A 16,496-nucleotide genomic window follows, 5' to 3' on the forward strand; every position below is an offset into this window, starting at 1 on the left:
GTGGAAATATCTATTACGATTAGGCATTGTCGTGGTTTAACCTCGGCCAGACACCAAGCCTCACGCAGCTGATCTGATCGCTCACTCCTTAACCAGCAGGATCAGGGAGAGAATCGGAAGGGTAAAAGCCAGAAAACTTGTGAGCTGAATAAAGGCAGTTTAATAGAGAGAGCAAAAGCCATGCACACAAAGCAAAAGAAGGAACTAATTCACAACTTCCCATGGGCAGGCAGGCATTCAGCCATCTCCAGGAGAGCAGCCCCATCACACGTTAACAGTTACTTGGGAAGACAAACTCCATCATTCCAAACGTACCCCCTTCCTCCTTCCCTCCTCTTTATTGAGCATGATGTCATATGGTCTGGAATATCCCTTTGGTCAGTTAGAGGTAGCTGTCCCAGCTGTGTCTCCTCCCAACTCCCCATGTGCCCCCATCCTCCTCACCAGTGTGGTAGCACAAAAAGCAGAAAAGGCCTTGGCTCTGTGCAAGCCCTGCTCAACAATAACAAAAACATCCCTATATTATCAACCTGTGTTCAGCACAAATCCAAAACATAGCCCCATACCAGCCACTGCGAAGAAAATTAACTCTACCCCAGCCAAGACCAGCTGTCCAAGACAGAGACTTTCCTAGTACTGCTGCAGTACTCGATCCCATGTATTATTTCAATATTTTAAATTTAAAAGCAGACCTACTGGAAAGCCACAAAACAGTTTCCAACAGTATACTGGTCTGATGGGAAGGGTGTACAGGGTGCAGGCTTGCTGGAGTGAAGAACTGAATTGTAGAAGCTGCTGCTGAGGAGATGCAGAGCAGAAAGGCCACTTCCCATTGTGAAAGTCAGACAATATTCCTCAGTGTAATACCCTGCTTTCCATCTTGAAACTTCTGTTTGGCCAATACCTTCTTCCATATTGAATGTCTGCTTCAGATTGGACAAGAGGTCATGCAGCAGCTCTGCCAGTCCTGGGAGTAAATGGGGATAAAAATGGAAATTATGTTGCAGAATTCTGTGAGTTTCTGTGAGTTATGTTGCAGAATTCTGTGAGTTGCAGAATTCAGTATGAAATCTGTAGCTTCTTGCTCCCTTAAAAAAAAATTAATAAAAATTACAGTGTAATAGTAATCAAGATACTGGTATGGACAACTATCTTATCTATGCTCATTTTAGCCTTTAGGATAGGGAGAAATACATAGTTTACAGCATGCTTTGCCTTGTAAAGCTCTCACTGCTTTAAACAGAGACTTGAAATAAGATAGAAAATATCATTCCTGTGATAGATATCTCATTTTAAAGAGACAAACAACTTACCAGTCTTTGAAAAGTTCAAAGTTCAGATGTTTTCAGCAATTCCTTCCAGATTCCAGATGGTCAGTTTCTCAAACACTTGCCCGTAACCAGCAGACTGCCCCCATGCCTGCACAGGCAATCCCGATGAGTGTGACTGACTTGCTTGTGCCCAATCCACAGACAGCTCACATTTCTCCAGTGGCCCCGAGCCATACTAGCAGCAATCGGGAACTCAAGTAAGATCATTCCAGCTATACTGACTAACATATTAAAAGCTTGTTCTATTTGTGAGCAGACTATTGACTTCTTAGGCTGGAGGTTCAGCAGTAGCTCACCTTATGGAAGTGACCTTTACATAGTAAATAGCAGAGTACAGAGGGAAAGCAAAATTTTGTTCATGTCCCAAAAGGATGATCTACAGTAGGAATCAGGTTCAGCATACTTAATAAGCAGCTGACATAATGTGAAGCTCCCATAGATTTTTTTTTATGCATAAACTGTATTTTCTTAACAGACTTGAACTGGGTAGAGTACATCAGGCAAGAGCACACACTAACGCAGACACAAATCAAAACACAAAAAGTTACCTATGAAAATAATCCAATTTCAGCAAAAACAAGGATGCCCTAGCGTCAATATTGTATCGAAACAGCCTAACAATCGTGGCAAAAGAGGATGCATGTTTAATGTTACACAGTTGGCACAAAGGCTTCACCAATATGTTTTATGCAGCTGTGCTGGTAACGTTGTTGAGCAAAAGCTTTGTGAAAAATCATCCCTGTCTGGTATGGAACCCGCCACTGTGAAGGATGTGAAAGAACCACAGTGTGCATTCAGCTGCTGCTGGAGCTGCCAACAAAGCATCCATGCCAGCCAGATACCACCCGGCAAATACAATGAGTAGATTGACTTTCTGGAAGTAAGTATCTGACAAAGATGTATGGAATAGTAGACAAAGAACAAAGCATTTCGTTTTGACAGAAATGTGTTTCCCAAACATATTCAGAGTTGATCTAAGTATTTGGAATGGACTGGAACGATCCAGTAATTTCAATCAGAGTGCCTGAATAGCCTAATACATTTCAAGATGAGGAAGAATCAGTGAGTCCTCGGCTGTAAGACAAGAGATCTGATTTGGTGGTGAAGGCATCTGATCCGACGAAATGAGTCCCGTCTAACAGTGCTGCTGTCCGCTGCCTTTGTACCGGTTCTCCTGCCTTCCCGCGACTTCTTTTTTACGTTTTACCTGTATAAGAACACCGTAATTTCCCTCTCTCACCACCACCCCCCCCTGCGGGCGTTACAGCCCAGCACCAAACCGCCCCGCCGCGCTCCTCCCACCGCGCCTCCGCCGCCCTCCCGCGCCGCCTCCCGCCGCTGGCCCGTGTCCCGCGGCCGCCTCGCAGCCCGGTGTATGTGCGGCAACAACATGTCGGCGCCGCTGCCCGCCATCGTGCCGGCCGCCAGGAAGGCCACGGCCGCCGTGAGTGCGGGCGGGGGGCGGGAGCCGCGGGAGGGGCCGCCCCCGCCCCGCTTTGTGCTGCGGGGCCCCGGGCCGGGCCCGCGGGGTATGGCGGGCGGGTGGCCCGGGCGGGCTGAGGGGGCTCTCCCGGTACTTCCCCGCCCGAGGCGGGCCGGGCCCGGCACCTGGAAGGTCAGCGGTGCCCGGGCGGGGGTGGCCGCAGATGGCCGCGCGGGGCCGGGGAGGAGAGGGGAAGGGAGCGGAGCGGAGTTTTGTCGTCTGAGAAAGTGGTGCCGAGCTGCGAACTGCCTCTGACCTTGTGTGGGCGTCTGTGGCTCGAGGGCGAGGTGCGTTCGGGTGGTTAGTGATCTGAAACCGCTACGTTTGGTTATTTTTGCTTTTGTTTCCCTCAGGTCATTTTTCTTCATGGATTGGGAGATACCGGGTGTGTATTCTGATCTGTTACATACTCCGTAGTTATTATAGTTTCAAATATAATCTGCATGTTTTAAAGGCGTGAGCAGTTAAAAGTTACTTAAGCTTCTTGTTTTGCCCTTCGTTGAATGCAGCAGCCAACAACAGATCGAACTTCATGTCTCCTGCGATAATAGTGACACCTATTTATTTAAAATTTTCCAGCAAGACCTCAAAAGCCTTTTCTTCTCTCTTTTCACTCACTTACCTAATTTGGCCTGAATGTAATCCCACTTTTGTTCTTATGTCAAACTTGCTAGAAAAAGAAGTCTGGAGGCTTCTGATCTTTTGTTTTCCTGAGAGTGGGTTCCTGGTTATTCCTGTGCTTCTCTAAATTTAAAGTTCTTTTTTTATTCTGAACTTGTGGATTGTTGGTTTACCAATAGGTGCTGTTAGTCCATTGCTTCTTCTTCAGTATCTTGTGCTTTCAGATCTATTTAATTTATCTAAGCAAACTCCAAAGTAGTCACCTAATATCTACAGATTTCTATCTATGAAATGTGGACTTCAGAGTATGAAAAAACCACCTAAATAAAATGTGCAATGCCCTGTTTACCTTGTTCCTATTATTTCCATGTTTGAGTAGAAATGGAAAGAGTAGTAGGGGATTTCTAGGAGGTATTCTAGCTGTTGGTGTAATGTTTCCATTTGAAGCTTCCGTGTTCCCAGAAATAAGCATGCATTCATTAAAGCTATTGAATTAACAAATTAGAAGTGTGTTAAACCTGTGTAGTAGAAGAATATAACAAAACTGACACGTAGATACTGAAAATAAGTAGCATGAATGCTTTGTCTGTTGTGCTCCCTTATGGGCAAAATTGCATAATATTTTTTTTTAGGAGCTCTGTTACCTGGAACTTGAATGTTGCCTCAAGGTTGAAACTTGCCATATTTAAGATGTACATTTTTTCTGAAGAACTAAAACAAGCTAGCCATCAGAATTAAAACTTGCATAACCTGGATATTTAGTAAGTTTAAAAAAGAATCAAGCCCAATGCACTTGGCAGTACTCTACAAGTGGAGATTTTCTGTTCTGATTTGTTGTGCTGACACAACACCTTGTTTGCATTATCCCTCTTCCTTTTTGCTGGTAGGATGCAGCTGAGGGAGCAGGGCTGCCTGCGTCTTGGCACCAAATGTTCAGCAAATGATTGCAGAATCTTTTGAGCTTTTGGAATTTGAGTGCTTGCAAATGGAGTTGATGTTGGTTTTGGCAAGGGGTAAAAAAATAGAGACTTGCTCTTTAATGTAAGTTGTATTCCTTAGTCAAGGTGGTGTTTCCATTGCGGTGCCAAAGCTAATGCAGTCTCGAACTTGCAAATGCACTGAGTATACTGAAATGTGTGCATTAACAAGACATGACGCTTCTGGGGAAGTACAGTGATTTAGTTGTGTTTGTTCCTCTAGTCCACTGCAGATCAGATTAAATAAGCTGCCTTTAACATAGTGCTGGTTTTTTTTAAATAAAAGCTGTAGTAGTGACCCAAAAAAATTGTCTGAAGAGAACTTATTAACAATTTTGTAACGTCCCCCAGTTTAAACTGACCTATTGTACTTCAACTGGATTTTTAAATTGATCATTTCAGTTTACCTACTGTATTTTTCTTATGCTGGGAAGTGTCTAACAGAGGCTGTGTTCTTTTTCTCTCTTAGCTCCTATATAAATGGCACTTAAAGATTGGTACATACTTGTCAAAATCTGAACAAAAGTTACAATGTAGAGGACTGTTCTAAGGAGTCTGCGTAAATGTGTATACAGTGTTACTTTCCAAATTTGTCAAATTAGTCTTTGTAGTTGGCTAAAAAAGGCCCCCAAATTCTTAGCTATTTTTTCTCATTGTATTTTTTCTTTAGATTCTTATTTGGTCTTCTGTGATACTGCAAATGTTATGCAAGTCATATTACCTGCAATTTGTTAATAATATATATAAAAGTATTGGTAGGAAGCAGGCTGAGATATACGGTCAGTGCTTCAAATGTCTGTGCTGTCTGTGTGTTGGAAACGCCTTTAACTTTTCAGGATGATATTAAAACTAAACCAAACATGCTTGTCTGCTGTAGGTCTTGATTAGTTCAGCTGTGTCACTGATGAATTTGTTAAAGGTGTTTTCTGCTTAGAATCAAATTTCTGATATCTAATTTAGTGGGTGAGTTAGGAATACTGAATGGTGATAAAATCAGGGAATAAAAGTACTACTGAGTGTTCTGTAAAGCCAAGTGCAGGCACAGGCAGTGGCTCTGCGTGCTTTCAGATTTTGGTCAAGGTCAGTTTGTGTCAACATGAGACCTGTAGTGAGTCTTTAAATTATGCTTTTGAGTGTTCTGGATTGGTGGAAGCTCGTTAACTCATCTTCTGTGCAGACCTTGCGTTGTTCTGAGAACTCATACAGCATGTGCTTGAGATTAAAAAGCTGCTGCGCTCTGGAGTGGTGTTTAGGACAGCCTGAATCCAAGAGCATTTGAGCTGAGCTGAAGTTAATACGTCTAATTGATTAGGTTGGCTTCACGTGGAGTTAGCTTAGATGTCAGTTTGCTGCTCTCCCTCATGGAGAAATGGGGTTCAGAAAGAGCAGAGTTGGCTGTGAAAGAAACTGCCTTAACTTTGCAGGAGCAGCGAAGCAGCCTCTGAGCTGCCTGGAAGCAGGATACCTGTGTTCATCTGTTGTGGCACACAAGTTAATAAAGCCATACAGATACGGAGCAGGCTTTGCCTAGAGCCAAAGTGATATTTCTGCAGCTTTGTCACAACTGAGGTAGTCAGATAAAGTCTTCCTGGCTGTCTACATGCTACAAGCATTCAGAGACTGAACAAGTTTAGTACTACATTCGTAGTATACTGTGGTTGATGTAAAAATGTTCTAGAAATGTGTTTATATTGAGCTAATTCTTCATATTTCATACTTGGACTGTGCTGATACGCCAGTATAGAAATAAGAGCTAAGCCAAAACATAAATGCAATTTAATATACTTCTTGTTAACAGGCATGGATGGTCAGAAGCGCTTGCAGGTATCAAAAGCCCCCATGTGAAATACATTTGCCCACATGCGTAAGTTTGTAACTTTTCTTGTTTTACCTTATTCTGCAGAGTTGCATATTAAGACACTTGCATGATGAAGTCAAATGGGTTTTGGATGTCTCTGCATTTTGTTTTTTTAATATAAAAATACACTCTCAAATTACGCTGCTGATAATAGGTATTTTCTTGTTTTTAGGAACTGCTGCGTGATTTACTTTAGGGCAAAACTGCATTTTTATTTGTATGTTGTTTTTCTTACTAATTCAGACTGAAAACATATTTGGAAGGTTTTATGTGCAAAGTTTGATTATTTTGACTTTGTTTTCAATGGATTGAGTTGTTTGTTTCCTGTGTCCCCCCCCCGCCTAATAATTTATTAAAAACCAGCTTTATCAAGGAGTTATGTTTGTTTATATTTTACTTACCGTTATATATAATTTGTAGTAGGTACGTGTGCTTAAGCTTGGGTGTGTATATAGTATATTGAAACTTGCTGTATGGTACAGGGAAACTTAAAGATTCACAGGATATTCATACTTTCAGGAAATTATGCAATTTGACCTGCCTTTGTGCAATTTGAGAAGAGAATTACTTCTGAACAGAGTCGGGAGTCAATAAACAAAGCAATAAGATCTGTCTAGTGTTTACTTAATGGTAGAAAAACTAATTAAGTATAATGTTAATTTATTTTAACATAAAATTCAGATTGTCTTGGGATATGTGGAACAGGGATGGTAGGGAGAGAAGTAAGCAATTTTTTGGTGTATTGCTGATTACTGGACTGTGATTTATTTATTTGTTTTACCACATGGCTGCGCTTTCCTGAGCCATTCAAAAGCAGCTTAGCAAGATCTGCTGTTTTCTTTGCTTGCCCTTTGTCTTCTTTCAGTCTTTCGCTGCAGAACTTATGGTCCTCAGTTTCCACAGATTAAAACTAAAGCCAGATTTGATCCATGGCATGGTCCATTGAAGTTGTCTTGATGTGCCTGAAAAGATGACATACAGTAGCACAGGGGTGGGAAGGAGTCCTGCAGTGAAGGCAGGCCCTGCCTAAGCAAATTCAGCATGTGGGGCCAGACTTGCATCCACCACTGTGATGCATTTGGCTACTTCCTTAGGTCTGCTGATGGTGCTGCGTAAAGTGCCTTCATCCACTGAGGATGCATATGGAACTGTGATAAAGGACTCCCACTTAAAAATAACTAAATAATACAGGTATATATTAAAATATGTATATGAAATATATGCGGTTGCACACATGTACATTTAAAGCAGCCCAATAATGTTTTGCTTACTTGCCATAAAAAGTGGTAATTTAACCCTGAATATTAAATATGTTTGGGCTGGCAGGTTTCAAAAGAGTTTCCTTCAAGAGATGCTGCAAAGCAGCTCATGATAATTACAGTTTAAAAGGAAGACATAATTAGAGATATGTAATTTCATGACATGACTGCATGTGCATTATTGAATTTCAGTATCTATCTTATGTCAGCGGTGTTCACTCTCATTTCTAGGCCAGTCATGCCAGTTTCTTTGAACATGAACATGTCTATGCCATCATGGTAAGTATTTGTACAATGGCAGACGATTCTAATCAAAATATATCTAGGGGTTTGAGCTCATTATTCTTAATTTAAAGTCATGAACAACCTGAATGTCTGGTTTTAATCACATGCAAGTACAAAAAGCTTTTTGCTTTAGTTCTGTTCTTGTAAAAGGGCTCTCATGAGTACACTAATTATCCTTGTGTGTCTGTGGTAATGGTTATTCCTCAGGACTAATCTGTGTGTCTTAAAATAAAAACCCCATTTTATATTACAGGTGCAGTCTGTAGGCTGCATCATGTGTGAATTCCATAGTCATTAGTAGTAGAAGCTTGCAGTAAAAATATTGTTGCTACTATATTGTTGTTGGTGGGTCAGTAGGATATGTAGAAACTGTTCTTTATAGCATCCATTCTGAATAGAGAACAAATTTCAGTGGTCCTAAACCAGTCTTCAGTTTTGTTGGCTTTTGATTTTTTTTACCTCAAGTAACTTGTGTTTGTTATTCCTGTATTTCTTCAAAACATATTTTAATTTTTACATGGAACTGATAAATTGAAATTCCTGCTAATATTTGTGGAGCAAATATCAAAACTAAGCTGCTTAATTTGCAGTAAATTACAGAAGATATCAAAACTCAGAAAAGCTTTGTTGACTAGATCTAGCTTCATAAGCCACATTTACAGATGTAAATGTGTTTCTTGTAATCTATGGTACTAAACAATATGTCAGCTAAAATTTTTATCTGGAAAACATCCAAATTTTATTATTTGTGTATTAAGGAAGTGGAATGGATGCTCTAATGAATAATGCTCTTGTTGATGTTTTTGTAAGGTTTGATATCACTGGACTTTCTCCAGATTCACAGGAAGATGAAGCTGGGATCAAGCAGGCGGCGGAGAATGGTATGCTTAGGAATATTTTTTTGTCTTAAAAGTACTTCCGTGTATTCTTAAAAATGAATTATCGGTCCAAAACAGGTTTTCCAAAGGCAATGTTTTTTAAGGAAAACAGTATGTATATATTGTATTACCACTGACCAAAGTTTAGCTAAATGCATTGTTTGTTTGGTTGGTTTTTTAAACTTTATTAATAAGTAATCACCAATATAGACTCTTCATACTCTCAAATATGAAATGTACATGGGAACCAGTGTATTTTTTTTTTTTTTAAGAGCTTTTGGGTAGTGTGATGGCTTCCTATATGAGCATCCACTCGTGTTGCTTTTACTTAGAAGAGGACACTGTCTTCCCAGCAGTGGGGCTTTTGCAAGACTTCGTTGGGTGGTTTTCCGCTTTGAAAATGATACAGTGGCACTAAAATTTCTTACTTTGCTCTAGATATTTTGATACTTTTTAACATACAGCAGACTAGATTTTCCTTTCACTAGCTTTCTGTTGATGTCAGGAGGAAGGTATCTTTCTTGAGAATGGAGTGGGTTTTAACTACTGGCCTTTATTTATGTTGCAGTTAAAGCACTGATAGATCAAGAAGTAAAAAATGGAATTCCTTCTAATCGAATTATTCTAGGAGGCTTTTCTCAGGTAAGATATGGTTGGAAAGAACTGTGTATTTTTTCCTAGGGAAGTTGCCTAGCTTTCTTAAAGTTGGAAATCCAGACAATTCAGTTGAAAAGACCTGATGTTAGATGCCGCTAAAATTTTACGTTGTCAATTTTCCTTTGCTTTAACAAATAAAGTTCTTTAGCTTTATGGAAATGATTACTATTCACTGGATAATGAATATGCTTGTGTAAAAAGGTACTAAAATTAATAGTCTATTTAAAATCTTTATGCACATAACATATATAGTTTTGCTTGAAAATTTTGCAGTATTTTTAATTTAAATTTAATTTGGTAGATATTTGGTGGTCTGGATTTATTTGCCAGATATTCTCTTCATACTTGTGGTAGGTAACTGAGTAAATTAATTAGTCCAGACATCAACTCCATAGTCTGCATGCAAATAAATTGAAATAAGAAAGTAGTGATAATATTGTTGTGAGTAATAGTGCTTTGGTTTTTTCACACCTGTTAGTTACAGTAAATTTGCTGGTTTACGTCTGTATTCATCATGTGGTCTTGGAGGCAAGGAGAAAAAGCATAAGACGTGTTTTTAGTGTTGGTTCTAAAGAAGGATAGATTGAAATAGAAAATGCCCTTTAAAAGAGAAATCAGGAGATCTTGAAACAAGCATTAAAAGGGAGAGAGTACTGTGACCGTTCTAATACTTATGTCTCTTTATCTTAGGGAGGTGCTTTATCATTGTATACAGCTCTTACAACACATCAAAAATTAGCAGGTGTTGTAGCCCTCAGCTGTTGGCTTCCTCTACGGGCCTCTTTTCCTCAGGTATTTATGTTTCTTTCCTAAGATAATTTGCACCTTTGGGGAATGAGTACATCTCAGAATTGTACCTCCTGCAGGAGTTAGTGGCTGTTGTTATTACCAGATATTGACAGCTGTTTGATAACTTTGAAATTTTTTAAGTAGTGTCCTGGAGTTTCAGATTTTGCTCAGTAGGAAGAAGGAATGGACACTCAGGAGCTTTCTATGCTTAAAATGACACTCCTAGAAAATTTAAAGGATATAACAAGTTTTCCATGAAGATTAATTTCCTATCTGCCGTTTGTTCCATCTGCAAGGCACTATCATTAGGGACTGGGTAGTTGAATGAAGTGTCAGTGTTTTTACTTCACCAGAAGGCATGTTCTTCTCTTCTGAAGTTTTTTACCAAAATGTTATTTGCAGGTCTTTGAGCTTAGTGTACTGCCAGATACAGAGCTTACTTCATAAAGAACTTGCAGACTATGCATTGTCTTTCTTCCCCCCTCAGAATTCAACTTACTGATCATGCCACAGGGCATAGTGCCATGGGGTTATTTCATTTCAAAGTGTTAGCACCCTTATCTCCACTTAGTGTCTCTTTCTTCTCTTCTCCTAGCAGGGCCCTATCAGTGGTGTCAACAAGGACATTCCTGTTCTTCAGTGCCATGGGGACTGTGACCCACTGGTTCCTGTAATGTTCGGTTCCCTCACTGTTGAGAAGCTAAAGAGTATGATAAATCCAGCCAACGTAACCTTCAAGACTTACTCTGGCATGATGCATAGCTCATCTCTTGAGGTAATTTTCTTAATATACAATGTTTTAGCTGGGTATGGTTAATTCTTTTCCCTCACAACAAATACTGGTTTTGAGGAGGTGGGGAGAGGAGGGCGGAGTTAGTTTTTGTTGGTTGTTTTTGTGTTTGTCTTCATTTGTGGTTTTTTTTCCAATAACAAGTTCTTCGTGCTGCTGACTTATTTTGGTGAGTAACTGAATGCTGGGCTAAAAAAGGCATCCAAAGCAAAATATATTACTAGTGAGAACTTCCTCATAAGGTTGTATTTTTGGGACTAGGCTACTTGGTCTATAAAATACCTTTCTTTTTCACCCAAATTTCTGTTGTTTGCTTACGAACTAAAAAAAAAACAAACCAACTTTTCCCCAAACAAACAAACAAAAACCCCCAAAACCCAACCTGAATTGGAAGACAGATTCTCATAGCATAAATCCACCATGGTATTCTGGAGAGAAGAATCCTGATGGTTCTGTATATGGAGACATCGAAGGTATAGGGAGGGAGGGCTGACATTATGGAAGAGGCAGCCTTAGAACCTATATTTGTGATTCTGGCTCAGCAGGCAGCTGAGCTAATGTAATAACTTGCTGCTGCCAGAAAGGGGTGGACTAGTTCCCTCTGCTCGTGACCTTGTGGCCCTCTCTTCCTCCTTGCACTGGCTCTGGAGCTGATCAGAAACTTCCTTGAACCTTTTGAACTTGTTAAAATGGCAGAAGCTGCTGGCTTCAGTTTTTGCAGCTGTAGAGAGTTGAAGCATCAGAACTCACACGAACCAAGCGATAGGAGCAAGAAACAAGAGGAGGCGAGGAACAGATCTGTGTTTGTCCGAATCCATATCTTTTTTAGTTTGGGTGGTTGTATCTTGAGGGAACTGTACCTTTATACAACCTCTTTGGGACATGTACACAGTAGTATTGCATTTAGACAGTAGTATCACTGAATTGTTACACAAGTACATTAGTAATGCGCTCTTTATTACAACAGTGACTTAACTAAAAAAGAAAAATTAACGTGGCTTAGTTTCCCAGTCTAGTTCACTGCATTGCATTTCCTTAAGGAAGGAAGCATCATGAAGATGAAACTGAATGGTTAGGAGGAAGAGCTGCTGCCTTTTCTCACTGTTGCTAACTTGAAAAAGTTTAAAATATGCACAAAGCTATGGCTTGAGCTACATTCAGATCTTATCCATGGTCAGCCTGCTTCTATTCAGATCACTTGATGTTTAATATGTAACTTGCCTGCTCAATGTCAGAGAGAAAAAGTAGTCTTTGCTCTTTCTCTTGTATTTTAGCCTCTTCTGAGTGCCTTGAAGAGACTTATCAGCCTTGACTTGTGTACAAAGTGATATGATTTCATCAAGTAACTAATTACTCAATATTTGTAGGTCAGCTGCTCGTTATAACTGAAATGCTAAAACAAGATTAAGTGTAGCTAAATATAGTAGCAGAGAACTTCAACTAATATGTCCTTTCATACTTTTATCTTTGAACAGGAGATGATGGATGTAAAACAGTTCATAGACAAACATCTACCTCCCATAGACTGAACTGATCTGTGAGAAGCCTTCTGTATAAATACACCAGCATCAACTGTGGTAGAGTGTTAATCTTTTCATATGCCTGATAGGAAGCATTATTTCTATACCTGCAGTGTTACTACTGTGTTGCAAATTTATACTTAGGATGAGGATTAAATAATACAAATGTACAAGAAAGGATAATCTTTTTAGTATTCATCACCCACTGGTGGGAACTATATGAATGAGGGGACTAGGTAACAATTACAGAATGTAACCCTAAACATACCATTTTAAAATGTCTGATTTTTTTTTTTCCTTGATTGCAGAATTTTAAACTATTTGTGCAAGTAATTAAAAACTAAATTTAAAGTGAGCAACATAGATTTGACCAGTTTAGTTGTACTTGAGACATGCCTGGTTCTTAATACTCATTGAAAATGTATGACAGCATTTAAGTAATGAGTGCATGAAGTACCCAGTGTGGAACACAGTGGGCATAAAGTACACAACATGTAACATAGTGGGCATGTGATGGTAGGATAAATGCTACCAAGGATAAAGCTTTAAAGATTATATGTTAATTTTTTAACAGATAAGGAGGGTTGATCTCTAATGGCTAGAAGTCAGCTAAGGTATTTCTTATATTTAAACCACCTCGATTTTAAATTGTTCATATAGGTAGATACTGTGGAAATTCTAAAGGGACTCATTCCTGGTTAGGCTGTCCTGTGTCACTTATTGTCTGTCTTTGTTTTTTTAATCTTGTTGCAAATGTTGACTTGGAACAGAATTCGGAACAAATGCATATGATCAATTTGAGTTTGATTAAAAAAAAATCTTGTTTTCATACTGAATATGTTTTAGTCATTGTAGCTTTCATTTGTTTATATATTTTGACATGAGCGGTTACAGAATATAGTTTTGATTTTTTTTTTTTTCTGTCTGCTTTGGAGTAACTAACTGAAAATAGCTCAACTGTGTAGTTTTGTGTATTGTTGAACTCTCATCTGCAATATACACATTCACTTATTTGAATTACTTTTTAGTAGAATTATTATTGCAATTGGGATATAACTTACCTAAACTTTAAATTGATACTATATAATACTTTCTCTTAATTGCACGTTGAGACTTGTTTTTTTTTTTCTGAAAAGGAAGAAAGCATTTTATTTTCAAATATATCAGTCTGCATTTACCTAGATCAGTATAGCCTAGGAATATGAAGATGTGCCATGGAAAAAAATTAAATCTACAAGATTATCTACAAAATGTTTTTTCTTTTAGAAGCTTAAAATAACAGAATGCACTGGGTTACAGGAATTGATGCACACTCAATAGCTTTTTGCAGTTAAGAGCCACAATTTACTTTTGGCAACTGCTCTTCTGTGGAGCTCAGAGGCTGTTGCCATGCTAGGAATGTTTAAAATAATGCACTACACTTTTTACTGCATAATATGCTGCATAACAATGCTTTGTACTATAATACATTTTCAGTCAAAGAATATTCCTGGTTTGGATGCATCTCTCTTGTCAGCACTGTGCTTCATACCTGTGTTTAAGGTACATTTTCTTCTCCCAGCTTAATCAAGGGGTTGTCTTAAAGTGTATATTTATGTCTGAGGCATCTGCCAGTGCAAATACATAAGTGGGGAATTATACTTCGCTTTTAGGAAGCTGTTTTTCTCTTCTAATCCAGTTGCTATGGATTATGAAACATCAGTTGATATGTAAAATTGAAAAGTAGTTTTCTTCCTAAATGGTAATGAAACAGTTTTAGATACTCCATCTGTGTAGTTAAGAGGGCATGTTTATTAACTTTGAAGTTTAATTAGTCATTTCTCTCAGTCACTCTCTTCTATAGATCTGCCAATTTGTCTTTCAGTTAATTTAGTTCACAGAAGAAACCATAATATTCTTATTGTAGTTCTGCCAAAGTTCTCTTGAGAAAACAGTGTGTTCTAGCTTGGAGTCATTCCCAAATTGCATTAGCTAATTTTGCAGTCCTGCTGAATTGCAGTCTTGGTAAACAAACTATATGTTATTTCTCCTAGTTTATGGATTTATCTTCATTCCCCTGTTGTCTGCATAATTCCCTGAATATTGGCGTGTTTCCAAAGTTCTTGGATGAGCTTATAATTTTTACTTCATTACTTTCATGTTCTGTTTGTAGATTCGTTGATATACTGTTCAGGTGTCTTAACTTCTAATTGACTGTGTCCTTATATCACATATTCCTCCTTCTGCAAGAATGAATTTTTAAAAGTATTTCTAAGATGTTAAAATGAGATCAGTCTGAACTTCATTCTATGTTCATATGCCTCATAACACTTTCTACAGTTTGATGAACTGTGTTTACAGCTTGTGGTCAGTTTGTAGTACTTATGCACTCTAATCCAAGTCAGCTTCAACTGTCATCATTGTGATACTTTCAGATGTTTTTCTGTAAATGCTGTTTATGTGTTAACTTTGTTCAAATACTCAGCTATCATAACAAGACTCTTTTTCATACTGCTGCTTTGCTGCTTGATTTATCTACAAAGAGCTGTGTTACCAAAGTAAAAATAAGTAAATGTTTTGACTTACTCTGAATTTCTGTGTTCTAGAAAGAGTTCTCCTCGTTTTCTTTTTCAGGAGTGTGTGTTTGTGTTGTAGTTGGGGGTTGGTAAAGAGCCCAGAAGGTAGAGGAAACTTCAAGTCTGTATCTTGTCCGTGTAATAGTGTGTATCTTGAGCTCCTGTCTTTTGTAATTCCTGGCTTGTTTGAAAACTTTGGGTAAAATCTTGTAGCTGAATTTCATGATTACCTTAAGTGATTCGATGTTGGAATTGTTTTCATAATGCATATACATGCAACTGAATGATAGGTCAGATGGGGGAGTTTTCATAGTACGCAATTAAAATGGAGAACTTGGACTGTCAGTGTTCTAATTATGAATGTCCTGTCAGTGAATGTCGTCCAATTCAAAACTGTCCAATAATGAAGTTTATTTTTTGTAATCTTGGACTTTCCACCAAAGGAGATGGTGTCTGTCAAACCTATGAAAACAGTGATAAGAAAATACCTTGCTTGCAGATCAGTTTGTTTCAATGGGCATCTAACTTGTTAATGTTAATTTCAAAATGCTACTTAAATTTGACTGCAGTTTTGTGCAATCACAAGTCTGACTTCTTGCTGGAATATGTTGCCCACTTCATAAACATGTTGAGTTATATATTATAAGCCAAACCTTCCAGCCGTTCTTGAGGTAAACCTGTAACGGGGTCTGTATTGTGGTGAGGGCTGTATGATTTGGTCTCTTCCTACTATCTTGTGTAATTACAACACAGTAGATTGCTAAAAGTACTGTACACTGTAACTGGTATTAGAACTGTTAATTAAAAGATGTTCTCTCTAATGGAGTATACTGCACTTCATTGAAATCATTTGTATGCATCTTTTATGTAGAGGTGCTATTTGGGATGATGGATAGGACTGAGAACAAACTGTAAGATGTTGATAAAACCATATGTAAAAGGCCTATGTATCTTAAATTTTATAAAGAATTGCTGAACATTTACTCTTTGTGCTATGAAGTATAAACCATTTATATTTAATATGAACATCTAAGATGTAATTTATTTTACTCATTTTATTTATGATAAGAAATCCTAACTTTGGAAATTATATTTGTAGTAGGGAAAATGTAAAAATTTCCCATTTTTTTATCATTGTAAAATAAATTTCCATTGGCGTTTGGGCAAGTACTAAAGACTTTTTCCATACCTACCTGAAAGACGTTGAACTTTCATGTGCTGTGAAGCAGGAACTCTAGAGCCTTCTTGCAAATACATTGCATGATAATATAATACAGAATAATGATGATTGGTAGTTACTGAAGAGAAAATCACTCACCAGGATATGTTTTGCTACATTATTGTGAGAATGCTAAGTATGATTTTATTTTTCTTCATATTCCGGGTTAATTTTATTTAACTTTTCTTATAATTTTGAAAAGTAGAGGAAATTAAGATATTTTCTAGTAGAGTTATTCTAGGACACTAAAGAGCCAAAGTCTTTTCACTCTGTA

At 38.2% G+C, this 16,496-nt stretch overlaps 1 protein-coding gene across 2 annotated transcripts; it reads left to right on the plus strand.

The window, feature by feature from the left end:
• The first annotated feature begins 2,640 nt into the window (after positions 1 to 2,640).
• On the plus strand, positions 2,641 to 15,824 carry LYPLA1 (lysophospholipase 1). 2 transcript variants are annotated; one of them, XM_050328569.1, is made up of 9 exons: positions 2,641 to 2,775; positions 3,168 to 3,199; positions 6,211 to 6,276; positions 7,761 to 7,808; positions 8,625 to 8,695; positions 9,261 to 9,334; positions 10,040 to 10,141; positions 10,734 to 10,913; positions 12,404 to 15,824. In XM_050328569.1, the coding sequence occupies exons 1-9, from the start codon at positions 2,707 to 2,709 to the stop codon at positions 12,455 to 12,457; spliced, it is 696 nt and encodes a 231-aa protein (XP_050184526.1). In that variant the 5' UTR covers positions 2,641 to 2,706; the 3' UTR covers positions 12,458 to 15,824. The 2 variants fall into 2 exon arrangements, with proteins under 2 accessions (XP_050184526.1, XP_050184531.1); XM_050328574.1 differs by having other exon boundaries at positions 10,737 to 10,913.
• Positions 15,825 to 16,496: the final 672 nt, after the last annotated feature.

This window comes from Myiozetetes cayanensis, unplaced genomic scaffold, assembly GCF_022539395.1.
Source record: "Myiozetetes cayanensis isolate MyiCay16 unplaced genomic scaffold, myiCay2020 scf1, whole genome shotgun sequence".
In the NCBI taxonomy this organism is placed as follows: Eukaryota; Metazoa; Chordata; class Aves; order Passeriformes; family Tyrannidae; genus Myiozetetes; species Myiozetetes cayanensis.